Source organism: Polyodon spathula, chromosome 1 (genome assembly GCF_017654505.1).
Source record: "Polyodon spathula isolate WHYD16114869_AA chromosome 1, ASM1765450v1, whole genome shotgun sequence".
Lineage (NCBI taxonomy): Eukaryota > Metazoa > Chordata > Actinopteri > Acipenseriformes > Polyodontidae > Polyodon > Polyodon spathula.
Genome location: NC_054534.1, coordinates 17,545,829 through 17,566,863, shown reverse-complemented (window position 1 = coordinate 17,566,863; position 21,035 = coordinate 17,545,829). Strand labels below are relative to the sequence as shown.

At 35.9% G+C, this 21,035-nt stretch overlaps 1 protein-coding gene across 3 annotated transcripts in view; it reads right to left on the bottom strand.

Annotated features, from left to right (window-relative positions):
- Positions 1-21,035, bottom strand: part of LOC121315017 (F-box/LRR-repeat protein 17-like) — a 272,761-nt gene that overhangs the window by 176,380 nt on the left and 75,346 nt on the right. For all 3 annotated transcript variants that reach the window (XM_041248866.1, XM_041248875.1, XM_041248884.1), the window contains exon 6: positions 14,264-14,371. In XM_041248866.1, the coding sequence (XP_041104800.1) occupies positions 14,264-14,371 (108 nt within the window). The remainder of the gene's footprint in view (positions 1-14,263; positions 14,372-21,035) is intronic.

The window sequence follows — 21,035 nt, the reverse complement described above, 5'->3', positions numbered from 1 at the left end:
ACAGACAGACCCCCCTGGGCCAGATACAAACCCAGGACCCTGGAGCTGTGAGGCAGTAGCGCTAACCACTACGCCACAAAAGTAAAAAAAAAAAAAAAAAAAAAAACACACACACACACACAAGCTGTAGGGTTGGAACAGTCAGGCAGGTGAACTGTAAATTGTGATTATTTATTATTTATTTATTTATTTATTTAAGGCCTAACAGGTAGAGACAATCCGGCAGAGTCGACTCAACAGCGGGGAAAAACACAAAGCAGCAGGTTAGAAAAGCAGTCTACAATCACAAAGCGATGTAGGCTGTTGAAAGGAGAAAGATTAAACGAAGCGCAGTTGCGCAGCGTTTATAGCTCAGTTTAAATCACAGAAGCCAACTTTTTTATTCCAGGGAAGTGGCAAGCTGACTATATATATAACCTTGGTTTACTAAAAAGGAAGACAACCACCAACCTGCGAGGTCGCATCGGTCGCTTTAGTGGATTCGATGCAAAAGAGGACGCGAGCTCCGTGGAGTGACTATTTGTTCCCTCAGGAAGCGGGACCAGAGGGAGGGGCCTATCAGCAGCTATGACATGAAATGCTCAGTAAATACCTGATCTGTGCCTGGCATATGCCAAAAAATATTGTTGGTGTTGAAAGGGAACTGTTTTAAGAGCTAAATCGGAAATATGAGTTATTTTAATAGTTATGAAAGTGACATTAAATACAATGCTAGTGGTCACATTGCTCTGCCATAAAATTGTATAAAAATGTACTAACCATGCTGTCATGCTGTTGCATTCCACTGAAAAGGAACAACAAGTATGCCAATTAGTAGCTTGTCTTTCTTTAAACATTTATCCTTTGAAATCTGCTGCAGCAAAAAAGATCTCTTAAAATATCAGTTTTTAACCATGTACACCAAAAGCCATATTCCAGTTTATTATTTATTTTCATTTTAAAATACCCATTCTTCCAGACTTGTGGCAAGTTGTTGCCAATTTCATACAGTACATATTTATGACAGCAGTTTGTTTTTTCATGGCATGGCAATACTAACATTTTGATTTTAAATGCTTTTTTACTGACTAAATATTGAGGCTGTCAATCCACACTTAATATGTTTAATTTAGTCCAGTGCATGCCTAAACTACCAATTTCAATGTGTTGAAATGTTTTTTTTTTTTTTTTTTAATCAATGCTCAATCATCATAAAATGAGGGTGATGCACTCTATAGAATGAACAACTATCGCTTCATAAAGTCATATGAAACATGCTAAAATAATGTCAGGTTAACTTACTGAATTACATACCGCTTTGTAGTTTTACATATGCTTAACTAAAAGTTGGGGGGGGGGGTGACACTTCGAAATCTAACATGAAATACTGTACTACTATTATGGCTTCTGGTAGACTTTTGTGATATAATTTTTCGGTCTAAATAAAAAAATTATGTTCAGTTTTTTTTTTTTTTTTTTTTTTTGTACATGTTTTGTTACACGTTTAGTACATTTCTATACTACTTAGGATATTGTTAGTCCCCCATTTACCAAAAAAAAAAAAAAATTACCAATTTTACACGTTATGTATGAGCCGCACGGTACATTTTGCTGCAGTTTACATGCGTGTCAAGTCATGCATAAATACTAACCTTAGGGCAGATGCATGTTATACAAGGGATGTTAAATGTAACTATGCAGTGATGCGTACAATGCATCGGGTGTGCGCAATGCATAAAGTACACGCTGTTCTGAAAATTACAATAAGCCTTTATACATTGACAGCCTTTATTAAAACAATATTGTGGGCCAATAATTCCTACAAGCCACCAGAAGCATTGTTTATGATTAATATACAAACCAAATCTATTAAAGTCACAAAGTACCACAGGTGGCAAAAACCAGTGTGTAAAACAGCCTCACTGACACTGACCCATCACTAAGTTGTAAATGTAGCGCACGTAAGGCAAATGCTACAATACAGCGACTGCTGCCTGACATAAAGCAATCATAGCTGCATATTTCTGGTATAAAGAATAGGGATTAAGACAATGTATCAATTATGATGATGAATCTAAACAAGTACCCTACATGTGCATGAATAAAGAATTTCCCAAAATGTCAAAAGATTATGCATTCACTGCCACCTTGAATACATTTCACACTGCAAGGTCACATGCAGACAACCCTTTTCCAGAGAATCTCAAAACAGTAGAGTATGCACAACCAAGTGTGGTGGGAAAATTACATCTTATGCAATTTATGTACTAACCTCTGAGCTGTTTGTTCATGTGTTTGTTTAGCCTGTGTGACTTAAAAAGGGAGTTATACCAATGTAATAAGAAGTTTGAATCTATTAAGTTTAAGAATTGAGTTACATAGTCTTTAGCAGTCTAGACATTTCTCTTCCCCTTTCAGCCTCCCCCTGCATCTTGTTATTGCTAAGTGAAGAGGGTCTAAGGTGGACTGGAGATGTCCATATATAGTCATGCTTTGAAGTAACTGCAAGAAGCCTACGTGACATGACAGAGATTTTCATGGTGCCAGGAGGAACAAAACTGCTTGCTGAAGCTATAATATATTAATTATAAGTAGTTATGATATTAGTTATATGATGTGTTGTTATTGTATAATTTGATAAGCCACTCTAATGTTGCTACTGCTATGACTGTTTAGGGTTTCCATCCTCAGGTTTATAAGATTTAGGTAATAATGTGTTATTATCAGTAGTTGTTTGTGAAGATACATCCTCTTTCTTTCTGAAAGACAGGTGGCCCTTATAAGGAATGGAAAAGTACTGACATTTAGCTAGAAAGAGGAAGTTCTATTTCTTTAGCAACCGCAAGCTGCTTCCATGGCATTTCACAGAAATGTCACCGACTTACTTATATTTTAGGGGGCTTGCAATTTAAATAAGTTGTTATGATTGGTCTCATCCTAATCTTCCAAGTTGTTGCTATCCGCTAATATTGAGTTAAGCTTCTGTGACTGGCTCGCAATAACTGTAGGTTACAAGGTATATATTATGCTTACTGGCTCTGTGTAGTCAGAACATTGCTCGGTTTCCTAACACCTGCGTGTGTTGAGATTGTTCTCGGATTTGCAAACGATTAAACTTATTTACTCAATCTTGTCTGTCCTACTGAGTCTCTGTGTTACAGAAGTTTAAAGTATAAACTTCCACCACACAGTCCATCAAATCGTGTCAATGACGCTTGACAAGCTGTCAGAAACAGGTCGGAAAATGGGACAGAAATGGGTTTGAAATATGCTCTGAAAGTGGTTCTAAAATAGTGTCTGAAAGCGTTTCTGAAATCTGCTCTGAAGTGGGGATAGAATCAGCTACGAAAATGGCTAAAATCTGAGAAGGCTAAGAGGAGACTGAAATCAGCTCTAAAGAGGGCCCTACTCTCTGCCTTGTTAGAGACTGAACCAGGAAACAGCACACAACAAAGACTTGAAATCAACCACAAAATGAACTGAATCAATGAGCAATCAGCTATGCATCTGCAAGGTCCCATAGGCATACCAAAGAATTGCAACAAGAACACTCTTACAAACTACATAATCTTTCAATTGCAACACATTCTTTGAACTGAACCTTACATCCGATCAACCAAACCCATTTAGTTGGAAACACTCCAACAAGCCAAAGATAATGTTGCAAGACTACTGAAAATCACCAGCTACCTCCCTTTGAAAAGAACTACTGTTTGCTGAGAGCCGATACAATGCAATGCCTACAACATGCAAAGAAACATCTTCTTTTTCTTCAGTGGAGAGATGGGAGAAATTGCAGTGTTCTCATCACCTGAAGAAGATTGACTTATTTGTTGAAAAATTAATGTATTCATCATATCAAACATAAAATGTAAAATGTTATGACTCAAGAAATTAACTGTAGCTAATGCTGTCAAGTTAGTGGATAAATTGTTCTAGGAATAGAATAAAACTTCCTGTTTTAGAATGTGTAAGAAATGTATTTTGTTTGTTGAAAATGTGTAACTCAAAAGAGTTGCCTAATAAATGCAGATAATCTGATCACTGCCCCATTCCTGAGTTCATTTGAATATAGAATCAATTGAGGTTGATAACATATTGTCAGTTTGGTAGATCACATCTAAACTAAATGAACACAGTAAAACTAATTTGATAAATTAGTTATTGGAATGTTGAATTCCGATCTGAATGGGAAGTTGAACTAAGTCTCATACATTTTGATATGAAATATGATTCAATATTTCTGACACGTTGTGTGAATGTTGATTATTGTCAAAGGAATTCTGGTTCTACATGATGCTGAACTCATAAGGTGTGTATATATATATATATATATATATATATATATATATATATATATATATATATATATATATATATATATATATATATATATATATATACACACACACACACACAGACACAGAATGGTTAGGATCGTTGTCTTGTTGCAATTCCCATTTTCGGCACAACTTCAACTGACGGATGGAAAGCCTGCCGTTCTCCTCCAGAATTTTTGGGTATAACTCTGAATTTATGGTTCCGTCAATGATGGAGAGTCGTCCAGGGCCAGAGGCAGAAGAGCAGCCCCAAACCATGACACTCCCACCACCATGCTTGACAGTTGGGATAAGGTTATTTTGGTGGTTGGCACTGTTAGGTTTTCGCCAAACATAGCGTTTGTGGTTGTGCCCAAAAAGATCAATTTTAGACTCATCCGTCCAGGGAACATTCTTTCAGAAGTCTACAGGATCATCCAGGTGGTCTTTTGCAAACTTAAGACGAGCAGCAATGTTCTTTTTGGAGAGCAAAAGTTTCCTCCTGGCTACCCTCCCATGAATACCATTGCCATTCAGTTTGCGTCTTATTGTTGAGGTATGAACATTGACATCAGCTGCAGCAGGGGAGGCCTGGAGATCCTTTGATGCGATTCTGGGGTTCTTTTTGTCCTCCTCTATGATTTTTCGTGTTGCTCTGTGGGATAATTTTGAAGGACGTCCACATCTAGGTAGTCACTGTGGTCTTAAATTTTCTCCACTTGTAGACTATTTGTCTTACAGTGGACTGATGGAGCCCGAAATGTTTTGCAGTGGTTTTATAGCCTCTCCAGACTGATGAGCACTTACAACTCTCTTCCTGAGATCCTCAGAGGTCTCTTTGCATCGTTGCATGGGGTGTGTTACACTGACCTGTACGAGTAAGACCAAACTGACCAGGTTTCTTACCTTTACATAGAAAAGTGCCACCCAAACTTGTCTTGGAGATCTGCTCTTTGATTGGCAACTTGGTACCCAATTATTTACCCACCTGATTATGGTTACCTCCTTGATTGAGCTAATGCAACTTGAGGTTCACTTATTTTTGCACATGCACTGATTCTTATTTACCTTTCTTATCTGTATTCTACTACATGCATCAATGCCTATAAAAAACACATGGAATTTGTGAAGATAAACCCTTTTAGTAAAGACTGGTTTTGACTAAACAACGATTTTATAATAAAAACTTGAAATTTCTAGAATTACACTAGGGGTTCACAAACTTAAGCACAACTGTGTGTGTGTATATATATATAAAAAAATCACACACACATACATATATATATATATATATATATATATATATATATATATATATATATATATATATATATATATATATATATATATATATATATATATATGGGTGGGCGACTAGAAACTTATTTTGAATAAATAAACTGTATACCTAACACACTACAACATGTACATCAGAAGTTCGATTCAGCTTATAGAAAGAGTGAAAAAAAACAGAGAAGCTATTTTTACATTTCAATAACTCCCAAGTTATAACTCCCCCTTATTGTAGTTGTGCTTGCTCTTAGTATGTTACTTAAAATGTATTAGCAAATGCGTTCCAAACTGCACTTAAAGGAACATTTCCTTAATGTTATACATTTGTTGAGGTGAGGCGGGGTCGTAGGGAACCTTATGTGTATCTTGAATTTAGTGAGCCTGTCAAGCTACAAAGCTAGATCCGTCCCTGTTAATCACTAATCGATTGATTGTGTATACTGTTAAAGTCCTACAAATTACATTCCACTTTTTTGTGTGTTTTGTGCGACGTGGAGATGGCAAGTAGATTTTTAACCCATTCCTGTCCGACATCATCAAAATACAAAGCACAGGTCTCTAGTCGTTTTTTAATAAGGGAAAAAGCAGAGAAAATCTTTCAATTGCCGAGTGAGAACGATAGGAGCCAAATGAAGCCGAAATAAATGAAAAGGGCATATCTCATAGCCCCATGCGCTACTGAGATAACACAGACATAAACAAAGAAGATAATTGCTTCTGCATCCAGAGCTCAAAGAATATCACAGACATTTGCAGAGCTTTTTGAGATGTTGTAGTAATAAAATAATGACTTGGATCGCATTATTGAGGAGTTTGGTGATAAAACTAGTGATCAGGAGAGGATTTATCAGTATGCACATCTATAAAAGGGTATATAAAAAATACAGCGAACAAGGGGTGGGGCTTGGCTGGAGATACAGAACTGAGTGTCATTTTGTGATTCAGTGCCTTTTAAACCTGTTTTACTCTGAAAATATATAGTGTGTGTATAATAAAGTGTGGTTGAAATAAACAGCGTGTGTGAAAATAAATTGGACCTGACGCGTCTGACAAACGCTGATTAAATGGACTACAAAGGGTTAAGAAGGACAAGTACATTTTTCTAGCATTTTGTCCCTTGGACAACAAGTTATTTTCCAAAATTGCACATCCCTGATTAGTATTAGTGTAGTACATGTATTTGAGGAAGACAGCTGTGCCACATCAAACTCCAGTGTAATTGTTACAATGGACAGCTTTGAGTGCTTCCTAACAAACTAGAATTTAAACAAATAATGAAGTGAATGAAGTCAGGCACTCAAACATGATCATCTGCTTGCGTTTATCCACAAGGCTGCAGTACTCATTTAATTCACTAAAAGCTGGGTCTGCTGTAAATATCTAGTTCCAGTAAGATGTATTTATCACTGTCAATGGGAAATGGCAATAGTTTATTACTAGTAAATAAATCACAACTTATCATCCAAACAATATATATGTTAAACTCAGTCAGGATTCGGTCAATCACAATAAAAATAACCATTTCACAATTTGAGCATTTACAAATTATTTTATTTTGCTCAAATTACGAAATGGAAAATACCAAACAAGCAAAGAACGAAACAGAAAAGAACAGACGGCTTTTTCGGTCTTGGAAAATATCAAGAAGCAAAGAGCGAAAAGTAAAAGAAGACAGACAGCTTCTTCGGTCTTTGACTAAAGCGATATAATCAAATTGTGAAATGTGCTTTGAGCAAATGCAGAGTTCCCAAACTGATTGAGAAAATGCTGCTCAATCTGTGAATAGAAATTAATTGTGGGTTTTTAAAAATGGGCATCAAGTGAAATACAAACTTTTTTACTGAATGAACATAAAATCAGTAAATTATATTTCATTGGCATTGATTCATTATTTGTGTGTTTATTATTTATGCAGGAAGTGGTAAGCACATTAGAAGGATAGTGACCTCAAACATTTAACTTCAAGCAAGTTTTAAATGTTTGTACTGTTCTTGTCTTGTTATTTAGAAAATACAGTTTTAGAGGACAACTAAATAAAAAATTGATTGTTTTATTCATATTGTAAGACCACTGTATACAGTATTTAACCCTTTGCGGTCCTACGTCGTACCAGGTTCGACATTACAATTTTCCTTTTCCAGTCTGATGTTGGACCCTGTCCAACATCATCAAAATGACGTCAAGCACAGGTCTCTAGTCGTTTTTTCTCCGGAAAAAGCTGAGCAAACCTTTCAATGGCCGAGTGAAACCAATAGGAGCCGAATGAAGCCAAAAAAAAGGGGGTGTATCTGAGCAATACACATAGCCCCTGCACCACAGAGATAACAAGCACACAAACAAAGAAGATAGTTACTTCCGCATTCCAGCACTCTGACATTTGCAGAGCTTTTTGAGATTATAGTAATAAAATAATGACTTGGACCGCATTATTGTGCTGTTTGGTAATGAAATGAGTGTTCAGGAGAGGATTTATCAGTATGCACGACTATGAAGAGGTATGTGAAAAATACAGCGAACAAGGGGTGGGACTTGGCTGAAGATGGAGTACTGATGTCCTTTCACTATGCAGTGCTGGGGGGGGGGGATATTTTAAACAGCGCGTGTAAAATAAACAGCGTCTAAAATAAAATAAACATAAATTGGACCTGAAGCATCTGACAAGTCCTGAATAAATGGACCGCTAAGGGTTAAACTGCAAAATCAAATGTCAATCCACGTTTGTCTATTAACTTTAAGCAAAGAATAAGAAAGCTTATTAAGCATTTCATATTCTCATAAAATCACATGAAGGGGTGAACTACCACTTTTTAGAAAACAGGTTTTGCAGACCCAATCAGCACCAGACAGTATAATAAAGACGGAGACTGCTTTTTGACATGAAAACCTTCTTAAATGTTTTTTTTTTTTTAATTATTTTATTTTAGATGATGACAGCTTTGGTAAATGAACATTTTCAAAATAAACCATATTGAGAGCTCCACTGGGCTAATTATCCCTGTGAACCCGGTCAGATGAACCAGTGTAAGAGAAAAAAGAACCTTAACTGGCACAAGTCTAGAGTTAAATGGCCAAGAGCTTCTGAGCAAAAGGCATGGGACACAGTAAACACGGATCTCTGTTTTGCGTTGGAAAGGTTAGGTGGAACAGATGAAAAGAAGCTGTATAAATTTGGGGATACCATCTACGCATATGGAAGCAAGAGGTTTGGAGATGAAAACAAAAGGAGAAAGTACAAACTATTCATGTAAAGTCTGGACTGCAGCATGAGATTGAGCGCTTAGGTTAGAGAAAGGAGGCAGCTGAGGAAGTAATGGACGAGAGCAGAACAAAGTCAGAAGGAGGCACTCAATTTATTACAAAGGGTCACAAACGACAAACTTGCAACACTGCGCAGAGCTGAGCACCTACGGAAACTATATATATATATATATATATATATCAACACAGCTCTAAAGTTATGTATGTGCTACAGTTAACAGCCTTTCTGAAAAGGGGTTGTGAATTTCAGAAATAAGATTTCTGTTTATTCTTTGCAGAATAAACCTAAAATGACCCAAGGTTTCTAGGACATTATTATTACATGACAAAAACAGCTTGAAAAGTGGCGTACCTTCCTCCTAACAAATTTACACTGGACAGATGAGAGCATGTCAAGTAAATATAAACATGCAGGTCATAAACCTGATGGAACAAATACCATACAATCTCAAGGCAATTCATTTCAATCGGATTAAAAAAATCTCCAAAGGTTGTTTTTCTTCCAAGGAGTTGGAATGGTGGGCAGATCCTTGAGCCGTCTGTGAACAAAAAGACTGTTTTCATTCCCGCCGACACACTTAGGCCAGCCTTTCAGTTCACTGCACTGCACAGTTGTTTATTCAGGCCTCCAATACAGCACCATGCAATTAGATAAGAAGCTGTCGCACTGCTCTGTGGAATTTAATGTTCATCACTAAAGGCACTACATGGTAAAGCCTGTATTCTCCAGAATTGACATGAAATATAAAAAATAAAAAAACTACCCTGTAGCACATGTGAACATACTGAAAAATTCTAAACTATGCAATTGTCAAAAAAAAATTCAAGGGGTTTGAAATAGACAGTTGTGGACAGTATACAAATAGAACATAATTTTAGGAGACAGGTCTAGAAGTGAAGGATATTTATCTTGGCCAAATGCCGTTTGAAAAGTGTGATGATGCCAAATTTCCAATAATGACTTCCAAATGAGAACAGTACTTCAGACACAGAGGGGTCTGCTAATATTAAATCTTACTTGTTTTCATGCCAACCCATCAGTTCTAAAGGCCCATTGGGGTTCTTAATAACATGTGCCAGCTCTACTTAAAAGCAATGCATCCAAGTATATATTTTTTAGTGCAGGGCCCTCCAGTACTTAGGAATTAACTCACAAACTGTGACCATACTAACAAAGCTGAAAAAAAAATAACAATAATGTAATTTTATAGTGCAATATAAAAGCAAAAGTGCCAGCACACCGCATTTGGGTCACCCCACAAATGTATATTGGAGTTTGAATTAGAAGATGCTGATCTGATTACTTGGTCAGATGAAAAAAGCTGCTCAAGATGAGAAAGAATTAGGAGTCTTAATGGAAATTTTTGGGGGAGTTTAGGTTTAGTCATAAAAATAAAATAAAAAAAAAAAACTATTGTTGTAACAGCGTGCAATCTAATCTAAATTTAAATTTTAAAGTCTCTTTAAAAACACACTGGTAAATTGAATCTTTCGTGAGATGTCATAGCCAACTAGATTTAATGGAGGCGCTTTAAGATACAGATGTTCAGGGTAACTGTAATGGCGCAAGTGAGGATTATAACAATAGCGTGAATGAACAGAGTGTGATCGTGTTCATCCCCTATGGGAAGGATTGTGTGTGCTGCAACAGTTTTGAAATCAATGTAAAATTATCTCAGTAATCATCAATTGAAAAACATATACATATATTAATGGAACTTTTTGTCCTACACGTCTGTCCTAATATATTTAAGTATGATTGGGTGGTTTTATGTTTAACAGAGGTCTAAAGTTGCTACAAACCCTAAAATACAATGAAACTTGTTACATTAATAGTATAATAATTTCTCAAACTATAATATACATCTCACAACATATCTTTCTTTTGATTGTACTGTTCACCTAAATTACATATAGGGCTAAAAAAAAAGTTTATTTTTTATTTTTTATATGGTATAAAAGTTTGTTTTTCAGACACGCATCAGAGTCCATTATGGGACGCTGAGCCATGTCTGCGACAACAGCATTTTCAGTTTTGGTCTCCCTGTTTTGACCTGGACGCAAGCCCCACTTCATATTACACATACAAAATGGTAATAAATCAACATAATACCGTTATGCGCTGGCTGCAGACCTGATTGGCAGTAACTCCGGCGAGTAAAACATTAAAAAAAATGTAATTTAAATATTTCGAAGCGGTATTTCGAAGCTGTAACCACCTACCAATCAACAAAAAAATATATCATTGGTTATTGCAATATGTCAGGAAGACATTCCTATCAGGTGTGGTTTTATAAGATATATGGGTTGGATTAAGTGATGCGCATCAGGTTTTTACCAGCGTCTAGTTGAAATTCTCTCCCGCTGAGGCAACTGCAACAGCCGCAGGTGTGTCAGAAGGCGCCAAACAGCGGTACGGGAAGCAGCATTCCCTTTTGTGCAGAATTAGACGCGTCATTATTAAGAAATGCAGGGTTCTCCCCAGGAATTCTGTACAGCCGGGCGGCAGAACATTATAATCGGGAGCACTTAACGGAAAAATAAACCTGCCTTTTACCTTAAATATATAATACAACAGATAATTTCAATAATGTGTTGTTTTTATTGACTATATCTGGTTGTGCTTTTTTATATTTTACATTTTCTTTTTCATTACAGTTTTTTTTTTTTTTATTATTATTCTGGTAAATGACCGTGCTTATTTAGGCACTCTGCGATTTGACTAGGGAAAGATAACGTAGGGTTATTGGAGTTACAAAAAAAAAAAAAACTTAACAGAAACCTTCCTTTTTAGCTTCATTATTAAGCTAATTGTTTCATTTAAATTGTTTTCATTAAGTTAAGTTTTCAGGGCATTTTGTTGAGGGACATCTATTTTTGTTTTTCGTTGTTCTACATTTTTTGGATGCAACTCTTCATTTTAACCATTTTTTCTTACACAACAGTACTTTGTGTACAAGTTTGATCACCATCATAATTGCATTAAACTGGAGTGTAATACCGGTAATCCAGCATTTAAACAATTGTATATCAGCTGACAAGTTCAGTTGATATCCCGCACGGCTTTCTTCTTAAAGACGTATCAGCCTCTAAACATGAACCCCCAATATCTCTCACAAGCACCTGGGTACATATTTTTACGATATCACGATAGGAATACTTTTTTTTTTTTGTGCATAAGTATAGCTATTATGTACTATACCTTACAGTACAATAATACGACAACAAATGGACAATGATAAACTGAGAATAATCTTAATATGTTTTTAATAAAGTAGTCCGCGCAAACCTAGTATTAGGCGGTGGATTGCGCCAATCTCCATCTTATTTTGAAAACCCTGCACTCTGTCACTATTTTAGCTCTGAAAATAATCGGTTATTTTTTTTTTTTAACAGTCATTCTTAACGTTTTAGCCCCTCGAAGTGCTTAACACAGAAAACCCACCCCTTCAACTCTCCGATTGGTTAAATGTTGTGTCAATATGTAACACAGCTGTCATGTGGTTCGAAGACTTTTTTTTTTTTCACCCAGCAACGCGCAAGTAATCGATCTGATCTGCTTGAAGCGCAATCAATCCTTATTGTTCACGGCAGAGTAGCATCTGCAAGATGGGCGGATCGAGTTTTTTTCAGTTGGGCGGCGACAGCCACTTCGCCGGGCAACCCTGCCCTGCTGAAAAGGTACTGAAATGGGATGATGCATGAGATCTATACATTTGACAGATGTAGTAACGGACAGAACGATATGTAACTCTTGCAGTTTACAACATCTCAAATCGTAACTTCAGTTTTGATATTACAAATGTGCAGCATGAACATTATTTCAAATGCGCTATATGCATATATATATATATATATATATATATATATATATATATATATATATATATAGATATAGATATAGATATAGATATAGATAGATAGATAGATAGATAGATAGATAGATAGATAGATAGATAGATTCCAGGATCTGAATCTAAACTGTTATCAGCTGTTTGGTCTTTTTTTTTTTTGGCTGCAGGGACTGGTTACTTTTGGACAAAAAACATAATTACAAGGGGAGGGGGATACAAACTCCATTACACTGTTATGAAGTGTCATTAATTCAATGCCCAGGCGTATACAATACATTGAATATCACTACTTTAAAAACTCTTAAGTTTGTACTTAAAAGGGGACAGTCAAATTAGCCAATTATTTGCAAGTTAGGCAAATAGAAAATTAAAAATTAGTTTGGAACTTGAATTAAAAATAAATGTAACCCTACCCACATTTCCTACATACTGTGCAATCAATTTTTTTTAAAACCAAGTGATTGCCAGTCACATCATTCACAATCACATTTTAAAAAGTTATGCTAGAACTCTACTATATAGACTCACTTGTATGCAGGTTTTGCATACACTGTAAATTACACACTGGTCCATATGAAAAAACTTAAGTCAATTCTTTGGCTAAAGGAGACATAAATCTACTTTAATGGCCCTTTCACCACAGCATCCTTATTCTTCATATATCCCCAAGTATATTTAAAATACATTACTGGTTCAGTATGCTCATACACTGTTCCACCTAAAACCAAGAAGTGGTTCTAAATATACTGTCTTTTCCACAAAAAGGGTTTACAGAATACAGAACAATGACAAACGTCCACACAAAGTTTCATTACATTTGGCAGATCGGTTCTGAAAATCCAGGCTCTCTTGCCAGTGACATTCACTCCCCAAAAGGGAAATGGCTGGATAAATGTTATTAGTGTACAGTTATTAGTGATCAAGCTTGATATTGACTTCAAGGCGATTTAACCTCATAATCGTTCACCCCAAGCCCTTATAAATTAGCATTGTACTCTAGTTCGGTAATTCCGAGGCTTCTGTTCATGCATGTATTCCATTAGCATGGAGATAAACCACACAACATACATTACGAAGTTTAAAGCCTTAAACTTGTTTTGTTTCAGCCCCCTTACTTTCTAATGAAATTTACCACAGCTGTTGCAGCCTATCTTGAACAACCGCATTTCAGCACAACTCACTGTAACTAGCAAAGCTGAGTAGCTATCCTTTTCATATTATATTTGTTTTGTTCCTGTATGTTTGAAATGATGGTCTATAGAAAGACAAAATAAATAAATAAGCGTGGCATTGCTTAGTGCATGTTCAATTTACAACAGATATAGAATCTTGAAAATTGATGGAACTGGAACAAAGTCTAAGATGTAGTACATTATACTACAATCACTGGATGTACACCAATTCCAAGTTACACAAAATGGTCATGGAAAAAACTTCATCATTTCTCTTTCTAATGTTAGCTGCAATCTGGATTTCCTGCTGTCCAATTAGTGTACATAACTCTGAAGACTGACAGTTATTACAGGTGCAAATAACAGCCAGTTACAGTCTGGTACTTACTTTAGTGAGGTGGATGACCCCTTGGGATGTAACAGAGCAGCCCATAAAACCGACAAATTGCAGATCCGGACAGTGTTCAGCAAATGCTTTTACTGATTTATCCGTCACCTGAGAGGAGAGAGTGGAGATAACAGTTAAATGTGGAACTTGTATATACAATAGAAACAACCAAGTCTAAACTATATCATACTTTACTTCTCAAGCTCTGCATTAACTGCTCTGTAATTTGTAAATATTAATTACAATAAACCATTAAGCTATATTCTCACAGCTGTCTACTTCAAATACATTAATTATATATATCATACACACATACATAGTGGTTCGCAGAAATATTCACCCCCCTGCAAAGTTTTCTCATTTTGTTGGCACCTGAGCATACTCTACAATGCTTTCAAATTAGACTTTACATGTAGAATCTACACAGAGAAACTACTCCACATTGATAGAGTTAAAAAATGCATATAGAATATAGATAAGTAGACTTAGAGAAAAACAAATTAATCCCAGTTGCATAACTATTCAACCCCTTTGTTACTGCAGCCCTAAATCATCTCAGGTGCAAATGATTTGTTTGAAAGGTCACAAAATTAGTGCAATTATTTCAGCCTCTGTGTACTCAAAGTGGTTTAATTTGTAGACAATTTCCCTCAGGTATATAAAGGTATACAAGCTGCAACTCACACAGTGATCCAACAAAGCAACCATGAAGACCAAGGAGCTTTCAAAACAAGGTCAGGGATAAAGTGGTAGAGAGGCACAGAGCAGACGAAGGGTACAAGAAAATGCCAAAGACACTGATTATCCCTCTCAGCACAGTGAAGTCCATCATTAAGAAGTGGAAGATGAATCATACCACCCCAACACTACTCAGATCAGGTCGTCCTCCCAAACAGAGCAGCCAAGCAAGCAGGAAACTGGTTCAGGGCATCACTCTGAAGCCAACAATGACCTTGAGAGAGCTGCAAAGTTGGGACTCAGTGTTCACACATTCACACATATTCACTGACAATAAGTCAGTCCCTCCACAAGCAGGGACTGGGAAGCTTGTCAGGATAGAGAGGAGGATGGATGGTGCAAAGTACAGGTGAATCCTTGAGGAAAACCTGGGGAGGAAATTCACATTTCAGGACGACAATGACCCAAAGCACAAAGCCAAAGCCACAGCCACACTGGAGTGGTTGAACAAGAAGACAATTAATGTTCTGGAGTGGCCCTGTCAAAGCCCTGACTTGAATCCAATCGGAAATTAATGCTGAGACTTGAAGATTATAGTCCATCGACACTCTCCAACAAACTTATCAGAACTGGAGCAATATTCCTGTGAAGAATGGGCAAAAAAATTCACTATCCTATTGTGCAAAGCTAGTAGAGACCTATACAAAATGACTCATAGTAATTGCTGCAAAAGGTGCTTCTACCAAGTACTAACTTAAGGGGCTGAACACATGCAACCAGCAAATTTCATTTTGTACATTTTCTTTGCAAGTTTTGCTGACAATTAACCTCCTCCTATAACAATGTTCAGTTCAACCACTACAGCTTTGAATAAAAATAGTTTGTTTGAAAAACACATGGACTATGGTTGAATAAGGGCAATATTCATAAGCACGGTTCGTCATGACGAAGCAAGAACAGCAATAAGAATAATACAAATCATAAATAAAATATTATGATCATTTATAGTTTCCACAATTAAGCCTTGTGTGCACTCTTTGTCTAAGAATGTTTCCATCTCAAATGTATTTTCAGTTAAAAATGGAAAAACATGAATATTTTTTAAAAGGAAAACAGACATTTTTGCACTGCAAATGGAGGGATTTGATTTACTGATATCTTATTATGGAAAACAGCTGAAAAGGTAACACTTTTGTTAGTAGAGGCTCGAAGTTTGGCAGTGGCACAGAACAAGTCATGGGTAACAGAACGATGCAATAAGAGAATCCCCATAGGGCAGCTGTTGAAGCCCATATGTCGTACACATGGTTAATTAACTATGGGCATCCATAATACTGTAGGTTTGTGGCCTCGGCCATTCATTCATCGTTGCATCACGTGATGATATTGACATGCAAACTTAATTAACTGTGCCATGTAATACTGCATGGGCAATAACACAGCCCCCTATGGGAAATGCCAAAACCAGACTGCATGTGTGGATATACCCCAAGCAACCTACCAAAGTCCTGTATGTTAGAAAATATACTGGGCACAATATCATTGTTTAACATTATTATTATTCATAATGAATAGGCACTGATTTTAAAGTGCACCCGTTTTATCATCCAGATATAATTAAATGGCCCACATTTCACTGAATTCTCTTTCTTTGCACGCACATTCCACAGTCTGTAGCAATGAACTGCATGAGGCACACTTCTACCTATTGTAGTCACAGCATATAAATCTAAAATCTATCTCCGTACTGCAACTGTTTACATTAGAATGCATCCAGTACATACACACACACACATATATATATATATATATATATATATATATATATATATATATATATATATATATATATATAGACACACACACACACACACACACATATTAGCTTCTCTTTTTATCGGATATAGGATAAAAACTTTTGATTCTTAGAGTAACAACTTCAGTTCTCACGTCAGGTTCTGTGGAAAACATTTTGTTAAATATTCTTTTTAGAAATATATATAAAATTATTAAAAATAAAAACCTGAAAAGTCTTCATTAGATAAGTATTCACCCCCTTTGCTATGACACTCCTAAATAAGCTCAGGTGCAACCAATTGCCTTCAGAATTCACACAATAAGTTAAACAGAGTCCATCTGTGTGCAATAAAAGTGGTTCACATGATTTCATATAAAATACACGTCTCTGTAAGGTCCCACAGTTGGGTAGTGCATTCAAAGCAAAGATACTACCATGAAGACCAAGGAGCTTTCAAAACAACTGAGATAAAGCTGTGGAAACTTACCCCAAAAGACTCACAGCTGTAATTGCTGCTAAAAGGTGGTTCTACCAAGCATTAACTGTTGTTTCACAATAAATATTATCTTGCCTCTTCAAAGTATTGAGTAGGTTGTGTAAATCAAAACAAAACAAAAAAAAGTCCCATTTAAATGCATGAAGATTTCAGGTTGTAACACGACAAACTGAAAACATCCAAGGGTGGTGAATACTTCCTATAGGCATATAGTATACACACACACACACACACACACACACACACACATATATATATATACTGTAGGTCAACCACTTCAACATCAGGCTACTGCTGCAGACATGAAACGGCAACATATGCAGATTTCCCGGGTTAACATATGAGTCATATTTCTGACTATTCAAATATTATAAAACAATAAGATAAAAGAATGTAATAGAGGGAAAAATGCAAAAATATAGGCAGTTGAAAATCCTAGTGTTAATTCTGAGAATTATACTTGGTAGTTAATAAAATGGATCCTTTTTTTCTGCTACTAAGAAGAAAAAAAAAATTTAATAGGAGCAATGTCTCATTCTAGCAATAGAAGAAATACAAAAATAAAGTTCAAATACAACTTCAACAGAAAAAGACACAGTGTTTTTTGTAGTAATGAATAATACACAAGGCCCAGTCCCTGACAATTTAAATAATGATCAAAACCAGAAAGCCAAAATAAGCATTGTGACTAATGCCTGACTCAGTTAAAAATAAAATACATCAAAAGCAGGAAGACTGGCAGCACATGTATTTAAATCTGTATATCAAATGGTACCTATTTCTCTTGCCAAAAGCTTCACTTTTTAAAAAGTAACTGACAAACTTAATTAACTTCAACAGAATTAAAGGGTTAACATCTTCCAGTTGTACTGAAAAGCAGCCCTAGTCAACAAGGGCACAGCAATCTCAACTGATCACATTATACTTGTCCATTAGTGTTCACCCAGGAATCTGTAATAAGTTGATTGCCACTTCGACCTTCACTGATATTCAATCATTCTCCATTGCATAACGTTAGTCTTCCTTTATTTAAAAAAATCATATCACTGATGAAGTAGGGATTTATAAGTTATGCACTAAGGCTTATGAGTGGAACAGACACTGACTTGGAACTAATGTCATATAGATCTTTTTGTACTTATTAAAAGATCTATGACAATGTAGGACTGGCTAAATCGTTTTCATTAATTTATCGGCCAGGATTCTATAACAGAATAACTGAGCTGTGTTCGTATATCGATTACAAAATAAGAGCAAATTATTTTTAGTGGTAGGAATACATCTGTTCAGGTAGTTCAGTAGACTAAAGGTAAAAGACTGAGTAGTCTTGAGCAGATTCCCTGAAACCAAAAATCAATATAAACGATGCAGCAGTGGTTGACTGTTTAAAGAAGGTAAACGCCACTAAATAATGGTAAATAGGCAAAGTGCTCACTTGTTTCATACTGACGTTCAGAAACATGTACACTAAGAATAGAACTTGCTTTATCTGGAAAATGTAGGTCTGTGGTATTCTAAAACAGCTGCTTTATAATTGACAACTCTAGAGAGACTATCTTCATTATTTAGGATACTAGGATACATATTATTATTATTATTATTATTATTATTAACACCTGAACACTGAATTCCAATCACACACACACACACACACACACATATATATATATATATATATATATATATATATATATATATATATATATATATATATATATTTTTGTTTTCTTGTTGTTATTGAGTATTTAGTGAACATTGTATTACTAGTGGACAGTAAAGTCTGGATTTAAAGCAATTAGCCATCCGATGACCAAACACAAAGATAACAAAAGTGTAAAGGATGAAAACAATATCTTTCTGTGATTTATACAGAGCTTTGTTATTTATTGCAATGGGGTGCTATTTTTTTACATCTGTAATAGCTTCAGTAGTAGAGTCAAATGGCAATAATTTGAAACGTTTAATAAAATGATGTCTCACAAAAAAATAAAAAAAAATACTGAATGAATAGGTATCTACACATGTAAGTACTGTGTGCTTATTTTTTTCCTATTTGGTCAAAGAGCTTGCTTGGGTTACTTACAGCAGATCTCAGCTGTTAAGAATTGCTTGCTACAGTTTTTAGTTACAGTAGAAAGTTAAGCAAGGTCACAAACTGGACTTTAATTGTTGAAGTCTCATGAGCATAAGTTATACCTTTCGGACATGTTTCCATGCAAAAAAAACCCAAAAAAACAGCATAGTTTTTGGGCAATTTGCTGTGCTTTTCTAGCATGAGAAGGCGATTTACCAACTCTGTAGGGCTGTGGTATTCTAAAACAGTTGCTTTATAATTGACAACTCTAGAGAGACTATGTTCATTATTTATTTTGATAATTCTGCCACTGAATTACATTTAAGATATAGATCTATTTTATTATTTCAGATGTTTTATAGATTATGATTTAATCTGAGAGTGGCTGGCCACAGTTCACTCAAACTTGCTAATTTTACAACAGTTTTCACAATTTAGGAATCATTTCTGATCAGCTGAGCCGACGGCTTGTTTTAGTGGGGTGGATGCTATTAAACTGGCAGACTCAGTTGTGATTTATGCATGCTGTAATTGGTGTGCTCAGTTCAGAGCAGGTTTAGCATGGGCCTGGCTGTTCCAACTCCTGGCTGGTCATTTAAATAAAGTACCTAAACAAGGGAAATTCCGAAGCCCAGGACTGTGCTATTTTCAATCCATGAATATTACATGTACACTAACACTGAATGGTTGCATTCTGGTGCAATAAATCAGAATTATTCCAATTTCACCTAATGTTTTTACCTAAAAACAAGTTACAGGATATGTCTATTTTGATCCACTGCCACCACGTAAATACAAATGGAAAAGTAACTGACACGTACAAACAACACCTGCAGAGAGATGGACAGGCCCAGAGTCTGTGTGAAAATGAATGTGCTTATCCACTTTCATTACCATTGGATTAGTGGTTCTCTCGACGCAAAAAATAGAGCAACACAAATGCATGGACAGGTTTCTACTTTTAGTCTCAGGTTTTGATACATTTACTAATTTGAGCCAATTCATGTCCTTACCGAGTTTCATCACATTTGGTGGTTCCCTGGATATGTAAAAATGGGCTGCAAAAATTGAATCGGGTTAAATCCTGTACTCTCCCCCCCCCCCCCATCACATTTCACACCATTTTTCTATCCCATCGGAAATGTCCAGTTCGAATGTCGTCTCACCACTGCAGTTCTCTTACCGATACAGAGGTAAAAGAACTCCATAACTTGCACAAGCTGTTACAAGAACCACTGTTTTTAATGTTTCCCTACAAGCAGCAATATTAGTGCATTTATCTTCTACAGTTTTACATTTACAAATGATCGTGTGGATAAGACAAAAACAAAGACTTGCAAATCATTCATCTTACTAACTGTACACCAAACAGCCAGCTTTGCGCAAAAGGTATGGATTACTGTAATTCTTGCAAAGCAGCAATAATTTTCACTTCCCTGCAGAGAAAAGTAACATGAACAGAACTTTGTTAGGATTACTGAGAATTCAGGTCCTTCGCTTGGATATAAGAAACATATCACATTCATCATACACTTAGACTTAGCAAAGAACTGTGGGCTGGTCACCTTGGAACAAATCTGACATCTTTTATATGGCAAGACAACATAATTTTTTTTTTCCCCCAATCCTATTTGAAATACATTTTCATGAGCTCCAAAGGTGTTCATGAAATCAATCCTGATTAACAGTCCTCTAATCAGCTGCACCAAAAAGAGGACTCAAGCCT